General features: G+C 41.7%; 1 protein-coding gene across 2 annotated transcripts in view; it reads right to left on the bottom strand.

Annotated features, from left to right (window-relative positions):
- Positions 1-2,205: 2,205 nt before the first annotated feature.
- The window catches only part of SLC25A24 (solute carrier family 25 member 24), a 46,014-nt gene continuing 25,618 nt past the window's right edge, over positions 2,206-22,601 (bottom strand). For both annotated transcript variants that reach the window (XM_081949287.1, XM_081949288.1), the window contains 3 exons: positions 21,900-22,067; positions 7,078-7,228; positions 2,206-5,801 (listed from right to left, as the gene is read on the bottom strand). In XM_081949287.1, the coding sequence (XP_081805413.1) occupies positions 5,623-5,801; positions 7,078-7,228; positions 21,900-22,067 (498 nt within the window). In that variant the 3' untranslated portion in view covers positions 2,206-5,622. The remainder of the gene's footprint in view (positions 5,802-7,077; positions 7,229-21,899; positions 22,068-22,601) is intronic.

Here is a 22,601-nt window from a genome sequence, read left to right as displayed (position 1 = left end):
TTAAAATTAGGAAGGAACTTTTCCACCCTGCTGTTTCTGCACTTGGCTACCCTGCTGCTTTTTGCTTCAAAGAATGGCCCTCAAAGGCTGCTGTCTTTGGATTCAACAGCTGTTACCGCAGCCATGCCAGATTTTGGACAGAAGGCATTCAAGAATTGGAACTCAAAAGCTACGCTTGTTGAGCTGCTGCTATAATGGACCAGCAGGTGGCAGTACTGATATTGCAACCCAAATAACACTCACTAGAAGTGTTGACATTTTCCATGCTGGGCACATAAAATAAAAACATTTACATAAGTCCTGGTTTCTTTCGAGATAATGCCAACTTGGAGAATGCCAGCTTCTGAGTATGAACAATGTGCATTAGAACAAGTAAAGGATACAGTACAAATAGCTCCCCCCCTCCACAGCTATTGAAACCAATACAGGTAATCCATAGCTGTTTGTTCAGCTATGATGCTGTTGAAAACAGTAACTTGTAACTGATCCTTGCACTTACAACAGTTGTGACATCTCTTTAGTCAAAATTTCAGGTCCTTAACCACCAGTATGGATCTATGATGGTTGTCACATCCCGGTATAATGTGATCATCATTTGCAAACTTCCCAGCAGCTTCCAACAAGCAGTCAATTAGGGAAGTTGAATTTGCTTAATGACTTGACTGCTGATTCACTTAAAAATCATGGCAAAAGTCATAAAATTGGATGCAATTCACTTAACCACCATCCTGCTAGCAATGGAAGTTCCAGTCCCAATTATGGTTGTTAGTTGAGGACTACTTGGCTTGCAAACAATTCATGCACTTCCCAGGGTCAACTGTTTTCTTTCTAAGTTCTTATTTACAACAGGTTATGAACTGACAGTGTTTTTTTAAAAAAAAAAAACTTTTATTATTAAAAGAAAAAACATTGCACCTGGCGAAACCATCTTGGCGATCTCTCTGCCATACACAGTATAACACAGATCTCTTGTGTATTCAATGCTGGTTATTACTTACTAATTATATATATACTTAACCTCTTTTACATGGTTACAATTACAATTAGTTACATAATGTATTACCTATATTGCCTCTAATTTCAATCTATCCATCCTTGTGCTCGTTCCTACTTCTCTTCCTTAAATCCAACCACTGATAAAATCTACTCCAAATCTCATATTATTCTGTCTCTCCTTTGTTCTTCAGTTCTAGCAGAACTGACACTGTGTTACCAACACAAGTGATCCACAATGAAACTGCATTAAGTGCTAATTTTTGTTTTCTTCAACAGATGTCTCTTCCTATTCTAGATGTGATGGACTTCCATCCACATAATTCCAAACTTTCAGACAAACTCACACTTTTCCTGCATTCACTATACCGAATTGATCAGAGACCACTGAATATATGACTAGGCCAAATTGAAAATGAATGCTTTTGAAGAAAAATGAGTATTTTGTCCATGATGGCCCATTTACATGTGAATTGCTTTGGATAATCAGTTTGAGTAATTGTTCATACAAACACTAATGGTAGAATCCTAAGCATATATGTTCCTATATTATTTAATGACCTTAGCATGACCATTTTAGCTGCGTGTGTAAATAGGTTTTCACTTTTAGAATCAACAGGCGAGTTCTAAAAATTTTCATGGGAAGTAATAGCAATAGCACTTAGACTTATATACCACTTCATAGTGCTTTAAAGCCCTCTCTAAGCAGTTTACAGAGTCAGCCTATTGCCCCCAACAATCTGGGTCCTCATTTTACCGACCTCTGAAAGATGGAAGGCTGAGTCAACCTTGAACTGGTCAGAATCAAACTTTTGGCAGTCAGCAGTATATCTTTTGACATACAGAAATATGGCAAAATTATAATACAGAAGACTTGCTTCCTAAGTGATAAAATTATGTCGCGTAAAGCTCTCCCTACAATAAATTCATGTTCTCTGTCACTTGCACAATTAATGATGGTTACTATTGCATAAGTGGAAGGTAGGTTAACCTCTCACAACTTCTCAGGAAAGAGAGATTGGTACCAAATGTTGTTGAAAGAAATTGAAATTGCCAAATGCAACTGAAAGCACAGGTCAGTAGATGTGGGTTTGTTCAGTGCCTGAATGAGAAACTAACACAGTACCCAAAATATGTAGATATTGTGTTCCACCAGAAGCAATGTTAATGAAATAGTGAATGATCTAACAATTTACAAAAAGAACATACAACTGTGCTATAAAATCCATTTATTATAAACAGTTTTCAAAGTATCAGCATCTCTTTCACCAAGGAACAGATGAAACATACAATAATTACAACCTAACCATGTTCAGGGACAAGATAAAAGGAATCTTACTCAAGCTTACATCATCTCTCAAGAATTAACAAAACCACCCAATAGTCTAATAAGAGCACTTACACAAGAAAATAGAATTAATTTGCTTCGCGTACTGCTTATGTCATTTTTCAGCTCTATTTTTCAAATACACATTTTTCTAAATAAACCATAAAAAAGCTACTTAAAAATTGTTTTATATACTTCATGTTTTGGAATAACTCTTTGGCTTTGATCAAGTGTGGTTTTCTATATGACAAGAGGCAGTGTGAAAAAGCTGTCATTCACAAGTGTTGAACATGGATGCACTAGGCACCACTGCCATGTATCTTAGCACCACAGCATTAATAGAGGATTGTGAGGTGGCCATGCCTTATTTTAAAACCATGATGGTTTAAAAAGTATTATTAAGGAATATTTGCTGAAGGCACTGGTTTGAACGGTTGCAGTGCAAACAAGCATTATGATTTTATTCTTTTGTAAAGTGAATTGTTTGGACATTTTACATTAGATTCTCCCAAACAGTTACGGCCATGTATAGCCAAATCATCATCCATCTGGTACCCCAATAGCTACCGCAGCTCTGCTGACATAATCACATGAGCACATATTTTTTTATAATAGCAATACACATGTCACAGCATAAAAGTTATATCGCCCAATACTCTCCCAAATGATCATTCTGCATATTTAAGAGTTCTATTCAAGATAGCTGGGTAATAGATTTCCAGGCAGTAGCGTAAGAAACTCCAAAGAACAATAATTATTTACTCAAGCTGTTCTCTGAGCCACTCTTGAAGAAAATTTTAATCAGTTAAATAAGAACAGCCAGGTTTCAAAGAAGCAAGCAATGCCAAGAAAACAATCTGCTTTTATGGCGCAGTTACACCTGTAATTAAAGTGAGTCTACTTTATTGCAATAAGCAAACAATTATTTAACATACAAGCAATTCCTGGCTTTTATTTAAAAGATAATTGAAATATATTTGAGAAGTGGGTATTAGTAAAGGCTGGCCATGATTTTTCAATTTTTGGTTGCCTACCTTGTGGTTTGATTTCCAGTTACTTACAATCATTTTACTAAATTTAATAACTTAAAGGCAATATCCTTTATTACTATTTACTATTACTATCAGTTCATATAATTTCAGTTTATTATAGTGATATTATGATATAATTTGATATGGTTGTTTGATAAAATAAACTGAACATTTCAGTATATTGATATCTACCTTGATTTGGGGAACTAAGATGATTTGTTAACATTCCTAACTCTCAATAAATAATCTCTATAACATTATAAAAGAAATACAGATCTCCATCAAGGAAATAATTTCTGACCTGAAAAAAAACAACAAGCAACCCATAAGACAAATTAATGGCTTCTTTTAATTAAACAAATTATGCCATTCTCACTTCACTTCCAAATTGCTTATAGATATAGCATATTAAACAAATGACGAGTTTAAAGCAAGACTTTTAAAATGTCCTGAGCTGATGTGTGAAAGATGCAATAAGATTTTCCTAACAGACTCTTATCTTTATTAACCAATCACAAGAACAGCTTCAATATGTTGTACCAACAAATCACCTGGAAAGCAACCCATGGAGGCATTTAAGATTTGATGTGATTGTAATTGACATTTATGAATGGCTGGTGCAATCTGCTCAGAACATTTTCTGCCAAAGCCAGTCAAATTAGTGAAGTCCCACAATAGCAAGTGAAACTTCCAGCGGCATCAAGCAGGACTTAGCCAAGTGGGCAAGAATGAGCTTGCCGTGATACAAAAACGCCTGCCGTTCTTCTCAGTGTTGCAAATGTTAAGGTTAAAGAGGTATTTTTTATTTTGTGGCCTGACAGTCAGATGTAAGGCTTAAAGCACGCTGGCAATGACAAAAATCCACAGCTTCTTGAAGCACCTGCAATCTTACACAACTATTTTTTTTGCAGAGAAGGCAAACTTAGAGAAGATGGGCAATGGGATATCTAGTTCTTTCATGGTCTGGATATGCTGATAGTGAGAAAGGAGAGTGAACAAGCAGAGGGCCAAAAAGAACAGTGGGTACCTAAGGGATCCAAAGTAGAGGAGAACTATGGAGGGAACCTCTGCCATGAATTGAGAACTGCAAGAGAAGTAATTGGGAGGAGAAGCTGTCTGAAAAGGAACCGAATCAGGGTTAGAAAAGAAAATCATGTAACAGACCTGGATTAAGATTGAGACCTGGCTTAAGTATCACTGCAGAGAGGAAAAGATGGTTCAAGTGTTAGTGAGAGAAAGGAATTTAAGTGAGAAGGAAAATGTAAAAATATTCCTTTTTCCTTCCTTTGGGTAATAAAAGAAAACACAAGAATTTTCTGTCTTGGAAGAGAAAACAAGCCCAGCTAAGGAACTCATTAGCACTGAAAAGCATGGAATTTGATCAGCAACTGTGGAAGATGGGAGGATGCAAAAAGAAGACATTTAAGCAACTTTTTAACTTTTTAACAAATTAATTGTCTTAAGGATATTAATACTTGCTAAGTTAAACATATGTCTTGATTACTTCCATTCATATAAATTAGGAATAGAATGTTGAATAAGCACACAAACTGTATCAATTATTAATCTTTTGTAAATAGCAATAACGTTCACTTTGATTAATATGTCAGTTCCATATGTGTCTGGATTGGTCCCTATCCTCATCAATTTTCCAAGATTAATGTTTGGAAAACCAGATCCCACCTAGGCATGTTCTATATATATGACTAATAAATGTGCAAAGACATTCATTTCATTTCAAGTTCTTTCGGTTAATTTGTTATAAGGGGAATTGAACAAATAAATGTATCAATGCGACATTTTATGACTTTCTGAATCATTTTTCTGAGGGATTTTTTTTGTTTGTTTATAAAAGAAGCTTAACAAAAAAGAATAGAATTATGAACATATTGCAAAAGATGCCTGTAAAATAATAATGGGTGTTCAGAATGCTCATAAATTGCCCACTAGACAATCAAATGCAAATTATCATAACAGAGTGTTTGTATAGCTTTAACCCAATAATATATAAGTTGGGAAAATAATTATGACATCCTCAAACTTTTCCAACAAGCAGCTACATGAGCAATGAAATATTTGACAATTTTCTCATTACCTAGCTATTTTCAGAGAACATATTCTTTTTTATTCCACCAAGACTTCATAGAGTTAAGACTTGCAGAATTTTTGCATAGAAGAATTGTAGCTAACTGTAAACATGAATTTAGCCTCCAAGAGGATTTCATCTGGGTTAATATTCCTTGAGAGTCTCTCATGTGGCATCTCTTTCTTTTATGCTATTCCCAAGTTTTCCTTCATCTTTTCATATACCACGTAACTGATGCTGACAGCAGGAAGGACCTTCATGAAGTTTGGGGCTATGCCTCTGTATAGTCCAAAGAATCCTTCTTTGGCAATAATTTTTTGGAAAAGGCCAACCATGTTTAGCTGGGGGCCACTTTCTACCATTGCTACAGAAAATTAAAAAGATAAAAAAGACATATTATTCAGCAGTCTTAATAAAAAGAAGAAATCTGACATACATACATAGTTGTGATTCCCTTTCATAACCTTCTAAGGTCATAATTCATAGTTTTGTGAGAAATAATTAATACATTTTTTCAGTTCTTCCATATTTCAAACCTGAGAGCTTAAACTTTAATAACCTTAACATATTTCTCCTGTATCTGTGTTCTATTCAGCCCTATAGTCTCCATGCAGGACCTTTTGTGTACGTCCTGTATAATCCCAAAGTTCCTGCAGAATGGCTGAGACTAGAATATTCAGACCTTTTTGTTTTGCATGAGGGAATGTGATGAAATGGATATCTTAAGCTTCTGTAACATTTAAAATGCTGTCCCTTTGCCTCCTCCAAAATAGAAAAGAATAGGTTCAAATATGTGTTATCTCCTGTAATAGCCACATATTTATTTGTTTCCCCAAAAAGATACAAAGCAAAAGTGGGTACTACGAGTTAAAAAAGGGTAGAACAAAGTCTTGTCCCAGAATAGTCTCCTATCCTGACCAGGCTTCTACAAGTCAGCAAAGTTTTTCATCATTACTGATACAATTTGGCAAAGATCTAATTTTGACAGAAGTAGAAAACCTGTGTCTCTTCAACTCCATCACTTTAGATGAACTCTCCCATTATCAGATCTGTCTCCATGTAGATTTTAAAAAAGAGTTTGTTGAAAGAAAGCATTATGAGTAACATCTATTCTCCCAAAATGAGATTCTCAGTCATCCAGGTCATGGTTGTCCCAAAGGTGCTTTTTCAAAAGGCAACTGGGCTTCCTTTGTTTTCCTTGAAGATGTTTTGCTTCTGAGAGCTAAAGAAGCTTCTTGGATGAGAAAAGAAATGTGTCTCAGCAAAACAAAGGAAGTCTTGTTGCCTTTTGAAGAAGCACCTTGGGTATTCTCCCAAAATGTTATTTTTCTACAAACAAAGGTTACCTGTTCTCAGGGGTAGATCTTAAATCTACCACTGTTAATCCCAAGAGGTTCACTTCCTACAGAGGTTTTCCACCTCATTTTCACCGACGGGAATCAAGATATTGGGCAGACTTTAAAGGCTAATGCAATTTTAACAAAGAAGGTGATCACTGATGGCTGGAGACTAGATACATACATTCCAGAAGAAAAAAAGGGAAAGGTAGCCAAGCTCTTAATGATCAATGGTAGCCTTAAATAGTCATCCGTCAAGTTATCTCTTCTACATAGGCAGAGTAACATAACCTCAGCACTCACCTTGAGCTTGCATTCGAGTTCGGATAAGAGCAAGTGGATAACTGGCCAATTGACCACAAGTACTGGATAAAGTTCCACATCCAAGTAATACTAATATACCAGGGTTGGCAGAATCTGTGGCATATTTTTCTAACCACGCCTTCTTCAATGCCTGTCAGGAACATATTGATCTTGTTAGTTCATACATAATTTTAAACTATTAAAGGATGCGGCTACATTTTTTGTGACCTTGTGAAAATGGGATAAGAGCTGTAGCCTTTGAAAACATGTTGAACAAGCTAAAATACTGATCACATACTTTGAAAGCAATTTCTTCCTTTTTTTTCTCCCTTTTTCTTCCATTTGAGACAAATGCTTGTTTGCCCTTCATCTCCCAAGTACTCTTATAAACATGGACACTGAGTGACATTCATCAGCTGTTTCACACATGTATTATGCTAACCATCTAGCTCATCTATATTACATTGCAGCTGAAGGGCTGGCTAAGGAGGTTAAGATGGAAATGAAATAGCAACTTTCAGCTGACAACTGTCTTTGTGATAGTTCATTATACTAATTCTCCATTTTTTCCCACAAATATAATTGGTATGAAACGCTCCAGCTTGTAATTTTGAACTGGCATAGGATTCTCATCCTCAGTTTTCAATTATCTGCCAAAGTCTTAGAAAAATAAGTGGGATGACTTGAAAAAATACTGAAATTAGAGAAGTGTTTCAGACTCTTCAATACTGCAGAACCAATGACTATTTATCTAAAAATAATAGAAAACAACACCGAAAAAACATATTCAGTAATACATTTTATTTACTCTTAAACTGAATGTGCTATCTTTACATGCATTTTAATACATTTAAAATCATAATGGCACCTGAGTGGAATTTATGAGTTCGCATATACAGGTAGTCCTTGACTTATGACCTCAATTGAACACATTTCTGTTGTTAAGTGAGACGTTTGTTAAGTGAGTTTTGCCCCATTTTATGACCTTTTTTTACCACAATTGTTAAGCGAATCACTGCACTTGTTAAGTTAGTACCATGGTTGCTAAGTGAACATGGATTCCCTATTGATGTTGCTTGTCAAGTCGCAAAAGGTGACCCCATGGTCCTGGGAGACCATGACTGTCGTAAATATGAATCAGGTGTCAAGCGTCTGAATTGTGAACACTTGACCAGGGTGATGCTGCAACGGTTGTAAATATGAAAAATGGTCATGTCCCTTTTTCCGATGACATGTAACTTTGAACTGTTGTAAGTCTAGGACTATCTCTTTGGTACATTCCATCAGTGTCTGGGATAAGGCTTATTCAAAGAAATCTCCACATCAGTTTAATATTCTGCTTTCTTGTCCCAAAGGTACTTCTTCAAAAGGCAATTGGACTTTGCTTTTCCTTGAAGACGTTTCACTTCTCATCCTGGAAGCTTCTGGACTTCTGAACTGAAGAAGCTTCAATCCTGCCCTGGATGACTCAGAATCTCCATAGACATTCTACATTTGAGCTTGTATTGTTTCCTCACAACTGATTGCTCATGCAATAAAACAACTGACTGGCAATACGGCCACCATATCGTAATGTAGCTTCATATGGATGATTTGGGTCTGGGCTGCAGTGCAGAAACATTTAATTCTGCAAGTGAGGTTCTAATCTTCTTCTCCCCGTTGTCACAGTCTCTTTGGTAGGGTGACATGTCTGTTGGAATTATAACTGGAGGACACCACCTCAGGTTGGCTTGAAGCAGGAGAACCGAGAGGAAGCTCAGGATTTCAGCTTCCACTGCCAGCCACCAGCTGAGAACACAACTCAACAGCAGCAGCAGGGCCAACAGATCTTCGATGAGGAACCAAGCAGTCCAAGATAGTACCCTGAGATGCGCATGTCTAGTAACTGGTATTGAAAAGACCACATGGCTGATCTGGTTGTCTGGAGAACTAAATACAAGACTGAATCAATCAATCTATCTATCTCTATCTCTATCTCTATCTCTATCTCTATCATCTCTCTCTCTCTCTCTCTCTCTCTCTCTCTCTCTCTCTCTCTCTGTCTGTCTGTCTGTCTGTCTGTCTATCTATCTATCTATCTATCTATCTATCTATCTATCTATCTATCTTATCTATCTATCTATCCTGGTCTTGTTGTATTCGGGTCTTTTCCAGTGTAAGATTGAGATTGTCTTGGCAATGTTTTGGCGAGGTAGAGAAACAACCCCACAACATGAATAAACGTGATGATACCTCCCGCCTACCAGACATCTGGAAACCAGCCCTAGTCAACAAAAGAGCCCCACCTACCACCCAGGCTGTTACAAAACAAAACAATGGACACACAGCCAGCACCAATCAGCACCAATCTACCAATCATGATACAGTCACACAGCCAATCAATCCACTTACTGAAACAAAGTCAGCACTCCACACACACACACACACACACACCAAGATTTATAGAAAGACGGCAGCTCCGATCATGCTTTAAGCCGAAAACACCAGCCGGAAGATGGCGAGTGAGACCTCGCCGAAACATTGCCAAGACAATCTCAATCTTACATGGGAAAAGACCCAAGTACAACAAGACCAGCATACCTACACCGGTGAAAAACTACGAATATGTCAGGCCTGCAGTCATATTCCTTTTTAGGATCTTTGGCCTGCCACACTCTCTATTATTTACCACTTACCATCTATAACATTTTGACCCCATCGTGTTTTTAAGATTCTAAGATTAAGATTATTTATTCGAGGTTTGATTTGCTCCGCCTGCGGGAGAACCCCCTCTCGCAGGTATGGCCCTTGAAGCTTGCAAGGGCCCGCCTTGATGACGGGTTTATAGACCCCGAGAGGTGGAAGAAACGGAGGCTCAGGGGTTTTTTAGTTAAATGTTTTTTAAAATCTTTTAGGGGTTTAGGGGTTGGGGGGTGGGTGGGTCAGATCAGGAGCGATGACAGAGCCAGGTCACCAGGTGGGGTCATGAGCAGAAGGAGCGGAGAGGAGGAGGGGGGAGAGGATACCATTCCTATACAGGGCTCTCTGATTCCAACAGTCATAGGGAGGGGCAGATACGAGGACAGATTAACAACTCGCAGTCGGTTGGGAGACCGTGGGTGCTGGTTACACCCGGTCGCTTGTACCAACCCCCGCGTTCTAGGTGGTCAGGATCTGCAGGCCCAGGGCCTGAGGCTCTTGTTATGCAATGTGAGGTCCGTTCTCAATAAGGCCCCCCTCATTCATGATCTAATTTTGGAGGGGGAGCCGGACCTCGCGGGAATAACGGAAACCTGGTTGGGCCACGAGGGAGGTTTACCCCTCGTGGAAATGTGCCCACCAGGTTACCAAGCATTTCACCAGCCCCGGGCCCGGGGAAGGGGCGGTGGGGTAGCAGTGATTATCCGGGAGGACTTAGAGCCAAGGGAGTCCACTGTGCCACAGACGTCCGGATGTGAATCCCTTGTTGTGAAATGGGGCCCTGGGAGGCAGTTGGGCCTGCTGATAGTATACCTGGCTCCCCGCCATACATCAGCGACCCTGCCTGAGCTCCTCGAGCTGATCGCATCGGTGGCGGTTGAGACCCCCAAACTTCTAGTGATGGGGGATTTTAACCTGCCATCGGTGGGAGAAGCATCAGAGGGGGTTCGGGAGTTCATGGCTTCCATGATAGCCATGGACCTGACTCAAATGATTCAGGGCCCGACACATGAGGGAGGCCACACCTTGGACCTTGTTTTTGTCTCTGGCCAGTGGTTGAGTGATCTGGGAGGAGTGAATTTAACCATCACTCCTCTGTCATGGTCAGATCACTCACTCCTCCGACTTGACTTCCCTGGTGCTACCCCTCGCTGCGGGGAGGCGGAACCGGAAAACACTAGATGGTTCCGCCCCAGGCGCCTGATGGAACCAGATAGGTTCCAGACGGAGCTTGGGCCACCTCCTGCAGCCCTGACCCGCCCTCGGGTAGAGGACCTGGTGGCCGCGTGGAATAATGCGACTACGGGGGCCTTGAACCGGGTGGCGCCTTTGCGGCCTCTCCGGCGGCAACGATCCACCCTGGCTCCTTGGTTTACCGAGGAGCTAAGGGTGATGAAGCGCCGCAAGAGATGCCTAGAGAGTCGTTGGAGATCCTCCCGATCCGAATTTGACCGAGCACAGGTACGAGCCCATTTGAGGACATACCTAGTGGCATTGAGAACGGCCAAACGTCAATACTGTGCCGCTCTCATTGCATCCGCAGAGAACCGCCCTGCCGCCCTGTTTCGGGTGTCCCGCTCCCTTCTGTTTCAGAGGCCGCGGGAGGCCCCTTTACAGGGTAGGGCAGAGGAATTTGGGAAATATCTGCTGGATAAAGTCACTCAAATCCGGAAGGATTGGGTCCCCTTCAGTGGCCCAGTCGAGACGCCAGTGGCGAGTCTTGAGAAACCTTTTTGGGAGGAGTTTGACTTGGTTGTCATCGAGGATTTGGACAGATTGCGTGGACGACTGCGACCTACCACATGTTTATTGGACCCGTGGTGTCCCTCCTGGCTTGTACTGGCATCCTGGGAGGTTACACGCGACTGGCTCCTGGGCCTAGTGAATGCTTCGTTGGTTGAGGGGTCTCTTCCGGCCGCCTTGAAAGAGGCGGTGGTGAGACCCTTGCTCAAGAAGCCTTCCCTGGACCCTACGGAGCTGGCCAATTATCGTCCTGTCTCCAACCTTCCCTTTTTGGCGAAGGTTGTAGAGAGTGTGGTGGCTTCTCAGTTCCCACGACATCTGGAGGAGAATGATTATCTAGACCCGCGCCAGTCCGGCTTTCGCCCCGGGCACAGCACAGAGACGGCCTTGGTCGCGTTGGTGGATGATCTCTGGAGGGCCAGAGATAGGGGTTGTTCCTCTATCCTGGTCCTATTAGACCTCTCGGCGGCTTTTGATACCATCGACCATGGTATCCTGTTGCACCGACTGGAGGGGTTGGGGGTCCGGGGCACCGTTTTGCGGTGGTTTGGCTCCTACCTCTCTGGCCGGACGCAACGTGTGTTGGCAGGGGAGCAGAGGTCGACCCTAAGCCCCCTTACCTGTGGGGTGCCACAGGGGTCGGTCCTCTCGCCACTCCTGTTCAACACATACATGAAGCCGCTGGGTGAGATCATCCGTGGTTTCGGGGTGGGATATCATCTGTACGCTGACGATACTCAGCTGTACATTTCCACCCCGAACCACCCCAATGAGGCCGTCGAAGTGATGTCCCGGTGTGTGGAAGCCGTACGGGTCTGGATGGATGACAACCGACTCAGGCTCAACCCTTCCAAGACGGAGTGGCTGTGGGTTCCGCCCCCCCGGTTCAACCAGTTAATCCCATCTCTGGCCATTGGGGGCATTCAACTCGCCCCCGTGGAGCGGGCGCGCAATTTGGGCGTCCTCCTGGATGCCAGGCTGTCCATGGATGACCATGTGACAGCCGTGGCCAGGGGGGCGTTCCACCAGGTTCGCCTGGTGAGCCAATTGCACCCCCTATTGGACCGGGACGCCCTACGCACAGTCACCCACGCGCTGGTGACGTCTCGCCTGGACTACTGTAACGCTCTCTACATGGGGCTTCCCTTGAAATGCACTCGGAGACTGCAGTTGGTCCAGAATGCGGCCGCGCGGGTGATTATGGGGAGTACGAAGTACTCCCATGTGACACCTCTCCTGCGCGAGCTGCACTGGCTTCCTGTGGTCTATCGGGTGCGTTTCAAGGTCTTGATTACGATCTTTAAAGCGCTCCATGGCTCAGGACCTAGTTACTTGCGGGATCGTATTCTGCCCCATACATCCCTGCGACCAATTCGCTCGCACAGAGAGGGACTCCTCCAGGTGCCGTCCACCAGACAGTGTCGAGGGGCGGCGCCTAGGAGTAGAGCCTTCTCTGTGGCGGGCCCAGCCCTGTGGAATGACCTCCCTCTGGATATTAGGACGACGTCCGACCTCCGTTCCTTCAGAGTTACGCTCAAGACCCACCTATTCCAAGTAGCTGGCCTGGCTCAACCATGATCCAACTATATCGCTCCTGACAGGTTTTTTATTAATGTAATTCAATAGAATTTATTTATCAGGGTTTTTAAATATTGTGACTTTTTAATTGTTTTAATTGTTAATTGTTTAATTTTTTTTAGCTATTAGCCTACCTCCTCCTTGTATACGTTTTGTATACATTTTATATACGTCCTTGTTATATGTATGTCCTGTCCAGATTTGTACTGTATTGTATTGTACTTTGTATTTTATTTGTTTTATTGTACGCCGCCCCGAGTCCTTCGGGAGAGGGCACGGCTTAGAAATAAATATTCTATTCTATTCTATTTCATTATGCTGTTTCATTAGTGTAGTAATTGGGAGGGGGAATAGAAAGGAATAGAATTGTGGAATGTGTTGTTGTCATTCCTTTCTAGAAGCCCAAGGTCATCTTTTGTCTCCGCACCTCTGCACCTGACCGGAACCAGCTGGGTGGAGATGCCAGCGTGGCTGGAGAAGACCATGTGATGGATTTGTGGGTGTGGGGATAAGATCATGAACTTACAACTGGGTGGAATCCCGGAAGGCTTTTAGATTTGGGATTCCACAGTTTGTGCCAACATGTCTGTCTTATTAAATTGGAACTTTAAAAGAAAAGAGAAAGCTCAAGTTTCTAATATGTTTAATTTCACAATGCTTGTGGGTTGTTGTTCCATTGTGTGTGCAGATATAGAGATTGTCTGGTTTGCCGACTCTAGAACATGCAACATATAATTGTCCATGTGGGAAACAATCCGTGTCTAGATCTAAACCGCACAATTCTAAAGATTGGCCCTGAGCTTTATTGATGGTGATTGCAAACGCCAATTGAATTGGGAATTGCAATATCTTAAATTGAAATGGCATATCCGTTGGAATCATAGGAATGCGGGGAATGAGGACATCTTCACCTTTGAAAGGTGCTGTCAAGATTGTTGCTTTTACGACATTGGGTGTATTCGAATGCAACGTTGTATCAAAATTTCAAAGCAATCGGTGAAGAACTTTCGGAGATTTGAGATTTTGAACAAACAAACATTACATTTTTATTTGTGTGTGTGTGTGTGTGTGTGTGTGTGCTGATAAATAAAGGGAGACTAGTATAGATCTATTTCTAGTTGTAACACAAATACATACATACACACACACATACATACATACATACATACATACATACATACATACATACATACGTATTTGTGTTACAACCCCGGGTATGCCCAAATATGGGAGGGAGCTCACTACTCCCCACATACATACATACTGTACGTAGGTATATGTGTGTGTGTGTGTGTGTCTACATACGCATACACACACACACACACACACAAATATATTTGTTTTCGTAAATTTTCACGGGTGTAGGTATGCTGGTCTTGTTGTCTTGTTGTATTCAGGTCTTTTCCCGTGTAAGATTGAGATTGTCTTGGCAACGTTTCGGGGAGGTCTCACTCGCCATCTTCAGGCTGGGTTTTGGGCTTAAAGCATGGTCAGAGCTGCCGTCTTTCTATAAATCTTGGTGGGGTGGGGTGGAGAGCTGGTTTTGTTTCAGTAAGTGGAATGATTGATTGTATGGTTGTATCATGATTGGTAGATTGGTGCTGGCTGCATGTCCATTGTTGTATCGTGTTGTAACGGCCTGGGTGGTGGGTGGGGCTCGTTTATTGACTAGGGCTGGTTTCCAGATGTCTGGTAGGTGGGAGGTATCGTCAGGCTTATTCATGTTGTGGGGGTGTTTCTCTATTTCGATAGCTTCCATAATTATTCTCTTGTTGAAGTGTTCAGTTTTGGAGATTAACCTGGTTCCTTCAAAATTAATTTCATGTCCTGCAGCTTTAAGGTGCTGGAAAACGGAGGAAGGTTTTTCTTTCTTTTCTTACTGCATTCTTGTGTTCTGCAAGGCGTGCATTTATCCTCCTGTTCGTTTGTCCTATGTATGTTGCAGGGCAGATTTTGCATGGCATTTCATAGACTCCTTGGTTTTCTAGCTGGATTTTGTCTTTGGGGTTTCTTAAGATGTTGGCTATTTTTTGGTCAGTGTTGAAGGCTGTCTTGATATTGTGTTTGTAGAGAATTTTGCTGATTTTATCTGTGGTGCCTTTGATGTAAGGGAGGAGGGCGATGTCGTTGTCCCATGTCTCGTTTTTTGGGGGAGTCTCCCTTTGGATTAGGTTGGTAATTGTTTTTCTTTGGAATCCGTTGAAGATTAATACGTCTGTGAGAGTGTGTAATTCAGATTTCAGGTGGTCTTTGTCAGCTAGGTACTTTGTTCTGGAGATGAGGGTCTTGGCTACAGAGTTGATCTGTGCAGGATGGTGATGGGATTGTGCGTTTAAGTAGGGGTTGGTGTGTTTTTTTCCGGTAGATGGTGTGTCCTAGGGAGCCATTGGTTTTTTTGTAGATTAGGACATCCAGAAAGGGAAGTTGGTTGATTGCTTCTATTTCCATAGTGAATTGTATTTTGGGGTGTAGGCTGTTGAGATGTGTACAACATGAAACAACAATGGACACACAGCCAGCACCAATCTACCAATCATGATACAACCACACAAACAATCATTCCACTTAATGAAACAAAGTCAGCACTCCACACACACACACACACACCAAGATTTATAGAAAGACGGCAGCTCCAATCATGCTTTAAGCCCAAAACCCAGCCTGAAGATGGTGAGTGAGACCTCGCCGAAATGTTGCCAAGACAATCTCAATCTTACATGGGAAAAGACCCAAATACAACAAGACCAGCATATGTATGTGTTTGTGTTTGTGTGTGTGTGTGTGTGTGTATATATGTGTGTGTTCCAGTATAATTCTAGAACGCCTCGAGCAATTTCAACCAAACTTGGTACACAGATGACTTACTCTCTGGAAAAAAATACTGTGGGTGTAAGACACCCCTAACACGTCTTTGGTTAAGATGCAGCCTGTTGTGCCTTAAAATGGCTTCTACTGTACTGCCATAAAATGGCTTCTACTGTAGAGCACAGTGGAATTGCCATGGTAATGGCTTCACAGTGCTCCACAAGGGAGCTCCCTCTGGTAAGGGGGAAAATCCAACATTAGAAATTCCATTTGGTCAGGAGTAATTACAATTGCAAGAACAAACTTTAACTCTGATGTAGTAATACTTTCTTCTGTGAAGATTAAGGGGAAAAAAAGGGAAGATGGCGCCTGAATATCAAAGGGCGTGGTGAAAGTGAAACCTAAAAGGAAAGATAGTATTTGTTAAGTGCCTGTTAACGTGGTTAAAAGATCCAAGAGCTCAAGATTAAAGAAAACAGCATTGGTTTACTAAAAGTTAAAGCATTTTGGATAAAAATATGGCGGATTATTCAAAATATTCTTAAAAAGAGGATAAAGTTCACTCCTCAGCTTTTCTTGTTAGGTATAATTGCAGATTGTACAGCTATAGAGACTAATTTGATTTTGAACTTAATAACAGCGGCAAGATTGTTGGTGGCGCAGTACTGGAAGAAGGAAGAACTGCCCACTATTCAAGAATGGACATTAAAAGTAGTAAACTTAGCAGAGATGGCCAAAATCTCAGCATATTTGAAGGGTTATTCAGATGAGAAATACAAGCGGGAATGGAAAAAATGGATTTACTACATTCAAAATTAATATCGGACTAAGAAATTCCAATTAGCTTATGAATGAACAAGGAGTGTTACAATTTATTAAAGTTAGTTTAATAAAAGGGGAGTTAAAGTACAAGAGGAGGTAGGATGCTATAGTTAGTTAGCCTATGGTAGTGTATGATTGTTAAATGTTTATACCCTGCATTTTGCTCTGGGAGGTTGGGGGGAGGGAGGGTCAGAGGAGGGGTAGGGTTGGGGTGGAGGGAGGGAAGGGGAAATATTTGTAAAAATTATTAAATTCTTTAATTAAAAAAATTACATTTGGTCCAGATATTTTCCCACTATGAATAAATACCTGGGCAACGCTGGGTTATCAGCTAGTTATTTTATAAAATCTCACAACTCAACTGAAAGTTGTTCATAGAATGTAATGATGCTCAGTGAAATATACTTAGAGAAACTGCATTCTTCAGTTATTTTGATACTGCAGGTTCCGGAACCCAGCCATTGTAGACATTCCCTACTTTCAGTTTTGGAGTATGCCAAGTTGAGGAAGGTTAAGGGAGGGGGGGAAGAAAGCCATGCCTATATGCCTCGTAAGCCAAGAACTTACTGAATACATACTTCTTTTCACTTCTGCTCTAAGTGGCTTGGATGGACAGGTGACTCTACTTGAGAGAGATAAACAACTTTTCCTTGGCTACAATGGGACTAGCTGTGTTGTAATAAGGACTGGATTTATTTCTCCCCCTGGCTTCTGCCATACTTCAGGACTGACATTATGATGGGGTGGTGGCAGTCTTAGGAGAGATCAGAAAATAATTTGAAAAAGTTCACTTCAAATGATTTACATTCATATTACTTACATATTTATTTTTCCCATAGGGTTCTGAAGTGTTCGAGCACTTTAAATCAATATATTACAAAAACCTGCAAATAGGAATGGAAGGGGTTTTAAGTGTGCCTCTTGACTAGCACTTCACTACAAGAACACTATCATAATTCCTATCAGCACACTCATCTGTCTTCTGCTTTCATAAACAAGTTTAAGTCCTTCCAGCCCATCCACGGCTGGGCCTAATTAAATGTCAGAGGGCTGTTGTTGTTTACAGAATCTGTTTGCCCCAAAATGAAAGGGAGCTTTGCATAATCGTAAGTCCTCCTTCAAATTGCCATCTCTGAATAAAAGCTTTGGATATAACCTATGCAAATGTGATAGCTATCCTTTGTAAAATAAAAAATAAAAAATCAGTGCATATAGAATGAAAACGAATTAGGTTTAAGTAAGGCATTGCAGAACCAGAAGCATCACCTCAGCTAATTGCAAGGAACACAATAAATGGCTGACAGGTAGCATATGCTGCATAGTAGAGGTGGAAAATTATTTCAGCATGAAACATACTTAACTACATTAAGATTAATAACCTGCAGCCATTAGCAGAAACGGCAGTGTAAACTGTAGCAGCTGTGAAGTAGGTAAAAAGCATGAAATTCAGAAAGACAAGTGTTCAGATGTAACAATAAACTGTTATTCTGAGTTACCTTAAACATTCAACACTTTTCTGAACTTCTAAGCTTTTCCATTCACACAAATATTTTTCTCTTATGCCTTAAATTCAGATTTATTTTAAGTATAGTGCTTTGTTCTTTTATATCAAAGAAAGATTTAAAAAAAATTACAATGGATTAGCAACAGCACTTAAGACTTACAGTATGTACTGCTTCAGTGCTTTACAGCTCTCTCTAAGTCAGTGAGGTTTATGGCTGGTGAGGCTGGTGACGTCATCAAATTATCATCATGAAGGGAGGAATGTGACAACTTTGATCTTTGCAAGCGTACAAGCAAAATACCCCAGGATCACGGTGGTGGGGACAGCAACTCCTTCCGCTGTGCTGCGGAGAAGAGCCACAGGAAGGAGGGGAATGGGACCACGTGTGCAGGAGGCAGCCCTTCATGTTGACTCAGGAAGGAGGGGAATGGGATGACGTGTGCAGGAAGCTCCTCAACGCCAGCCTCAGATCAGCGCGAGCCGCGGTCCCCTTCCCCTGCACACATGGTCCCATTCCCCTCCTTCCTGAGCCAACATGAAAGGGACCGCGGCTGTGCTGATCTGAGGCTGGTGCTGAGGATCCTCCTGCACACGTGGTCCCATTCCCCTCCTTCCTGTGGCTCTTCTCCGCAGCGCAGCGGAAGGAATTGCTGTCCCCGCCACTGTGATCCTGGGGTATTTTGCTTGCACGCGCAAGAAAGAGATGAAAGAGAAAAAGGGAGAATTTTTTTTCTTTTCATGATGAGAGCGGTGAGGCTGTGCCTCCCCTGCCTCCCCTGACTGCATGTCACTGCTCTAAGTCAATGCAGCTCTAGCCTTTTGGGAAATGGGGGGCCATTTCCAAAGTGGCTAAAGATGTGCTACCTTCAGAAAACGCAGCTTTAGCCCTGTGTAAGAAACATGTGCCAGAGAAGCTGGATCTGAAAAGGAGACAGAAAAGGCAGCAAGGAGCTGGATGTGAAAGATGAAAGCTTGGTGCAAGGAAGGAGGAGAGAAGTAATCAGCTGAGTGTTAGGTGAAAAACAATCGAAGAGGCACAAGAACTCAGGTCAAGAGATTCCTTTATTGTTGATTCCACTGTACACTACAACAAGAGTCCCCAACCTTTGTGGCTTGGTGGAGGAGTGGGGTGGGGTGGTGTGCATGAATGCCCTTGCATGAGTGATGGGCCATTGCGAGTGACGGGCTGGCATGCATGCTCAAGTGCCTGCCAGCCCGCCACTCACACAAGTTGAGCTGCATGTGCGCACTCCAGCCAGCCACTCATGCAACCCAATTCCAAATAGGCCACGGCCTGGTAGTGGGCTGCCGCCCAGAGGTTGGGAACTCCTGCACTAGAAGCTCACCAATTTCCTGCTTTCCCCCAGGAAAGTCAGATATTGACATGAGATAAGTCAATTATCTCATATGGGAATCTAGAGTCCAGACTGGCACGTCCCTTAACTCGCCCCCCACCAGAGAGCTCTTCCTTTCAGCTGTTGATTCCACTACACCGGGTCAATGAATTCTTGCTGGTGCTTGTTGGAGAGCAAAGGAATGCTTGCTGGTTTTCTTGCTGGAGTGGGCTGGGGAGCCGCCATGAACTCAGGAGAAATGTCAGATTAACAACAACTTGCTGATGAGGTTTCCCGAGGGGTGGCCAGCAACCACAATACCATATAAGGCAGGGTGCAAGGCAGTAGTGGGATTCAGCCAGTTTGGGTGAACTGCTTGTTAAATTGTGGCTGGCCCTGCCCTTTTCTGCCCCGCCCCTTCCAAGAGTCCCCATACATCCCATCTTGGCTCCCAGATAAGTGCAGGGAGGGCTACTAAGCCCTACTAAGCAGAAGTTAACTGAGAATCATGTGTTAATCAAGTACTCACCCCAAGCCAAGCCATTCTGGATTTGTTCCCTCCCAGTCCTCAGTCTCAGTAAGTGAGGAACTGCATCTACTCCCCTCCATCCACTTGCCTGCCCCCCCCTGCAGCCTGTTTTTGCTCCCAGAAGGGTGCAGGAGGCCAAGTGCTGCCCATCACACCCCCTGGTCATGCCCACCATGGCCATGCCCACCCATCCAGTCATTAGGACAGGGCACCGGTTGTTAAATTATTTGAATCCCACCACTGGTGCAAGGTGTCCAAAGGACAGAGATGGGTGGGCAGGCAAGTGGGTGGAGGGGAGTAGATGCAGTTCCTCACTTACTGAGACTGAGGACTGGGAGGGACCAAATCCAGAATGGCTTGGTTTGGGGTGAGTACTTGATTAACACATGATTCTCAGTTAACATCTGCAATAGGAAGAGCTGGGATTGTCATCCTATGTTGGCGCAGTCATGTAACATCTCACTTTACGACCGCACCAACCTATGATGAAAATGGCAGTCTCGATTGTGGCCATAAGTTGAGGATTGTCTGTATTCCTATAAACCCAAAATTAAATCATTTCATAGATGGTCATGCTTAACTGCAGCATACAAGGATTCATTTTGTGATTGGTCTGTTAAGTACTCATTAAGATACTACAGATTAAATTGTGCGGGGAAGAAACCATGTTCCTATTATCATTCATCATTATTTCATCAATATATCTCCTTTCCTCCAATTTCCTCAGAGAGCAGTACAAGTTATAATACAGCTAATTGATTTGATTTAGTGTTCTAAGCTACATTTTGTTTTAGCCCAATGAGTAAAGCCAATTATGGTTTGATCAACAAATCATGGTTAAAAGTGGCTTAGCAGACTATGATAATTTAAAAAGATAAGTAGTAATGAAACCTTAACTTCTTAAAGGAGTAGGCATTCTAGCATAAAATGACTATTTATTTATTAAATTTCTATGTCGTCCACCTCACCAATGCAGCAACTCTAGGCAGCTTAGAATATAATAAAAAGTTGAAAAGTACTTTAAAAAAACCACAATTAAAATTAAAAAAGAAGTTAATCGTTAAAAACTAAGATGATGAGTCCTTGGGAGGTGAGAATCTTGTCTAACCTGTCAGCCAGCCCCAATATATTGGGTCCCCGTTGGTGTCCGAGCCCAAATGGCAGTGCCACATTTTTAGGCTATTCTGGAAAGCCAAGAGTGTGGCAGTGGACCTCACCTTTGATGGAAGAATATTCCAGAAGGCGAGACACAAAGCAGAAAAAAGCTATTCTTCTGGACCTCACCAGTTGAAATTCCTTGGTTGATGGGGTCCAGAGTAGATCCTTTCCAGTGGAACAAGTGGGGCAGATTAGTCCCATTGGAATGAGATGGTACCTCAGATACTCTGGACTCATGCCATAAAGAGCTTCAAAGATAATGGCCAAACACCTTGAATGAGACCCAGAAGCAAATCAACAGCCAGTGCAGCTTGTGTAACAACCATGTCACACGTGCTCCAGAGGCATCTCCTAAAATTGCGTTCTATTCTAGTTTTGTAATAGAAGATACGATTTGAGTAAACTATCAAGATTTGACAGCATCTTCACAAATAAGTAAGAAAGCTGCAGAATTATCATATCAGCTTACAGTTTCCCTGACTATATTACCTACCTTAATGTTTTAAGAGAAAGTCATGAAAACTGATCTGCCCACATAAATTGGTATAATTTGTGACCAGTGGCATCAAAAGAACAGAAATGTTGAGTCTCTGTTCCAAGTTGAATCAAATTCTTTGTCCACAAAACACTTATTTTTTTCATTGCATTATTATGGAATGCAGCAACTCACCTCATAAATAGCCAGATCGATGCCAGCATATGGAATTATTCCCAAAATATTAGGAATATAACCTTTGTAAAAGGCTTTCACCCCTTCCGTTTTTAAAATCTTCTTAGCACAGTCAAACATCCCAGAATATTGTCCTGTTTTACCCACTGCCAATCTTGTTTTTAATACCTAAAGAATTAACATTGGGCGGAAGTAGTGCAGAAAAGAATACAATTAAATATTATATCACAACTTAGTCTTTAACATAGATCCAGACATATCAGACATCTTTACAGATGTGAGAGTTAACATATGAAAAAAGACATTTAAGAACAAATATATGGGCCAAGCAATATTAAGGATTATACAGATCAGTCTAAAGCTAGATCGTTTCTTTTCATATCAGTTTATTCTGGCTGATATGCCTATCAATGTAAATTTTTAAATTAAAAAAAATGTATATTGATCTGTAGAAATATCTTATGCATATTATATCTTATATCTTATCTTATGTTTTTGTGCACAACTTGGGAGATGCAAATTAGTTTAGATCCTTTAAATATGCAGGTCATAGTTCTTAGTGAAGATGAGTTGTTGTGGGCAACTCTAATTCAGGTGGAGTATTTAATAATTCCATTGTGGCCTTAAATCATTTTACAACAGATAAAGACACCTGAGACTTTGATGTTTTAAATCAGGGGTTCCCAACCTGGAGTGCGAGAC

Source organism: Natrix helvetica (genome assembly GCF_964273705.1).
Source record: "Natrix helvetica genome assembly, chromosome: 3".
Classification (NCBI taxonomy): Eukaryota; Metazoa; Chordata; class Lepidosauria; order Squamata; family Natricidae; genus Natrix; species Natrix helvetica.
The sequence above is the reverse complement of the archived record's forward strand: the minus strand, read 5'-3'. Positions and strand labels throughout refer to the sequence as shown.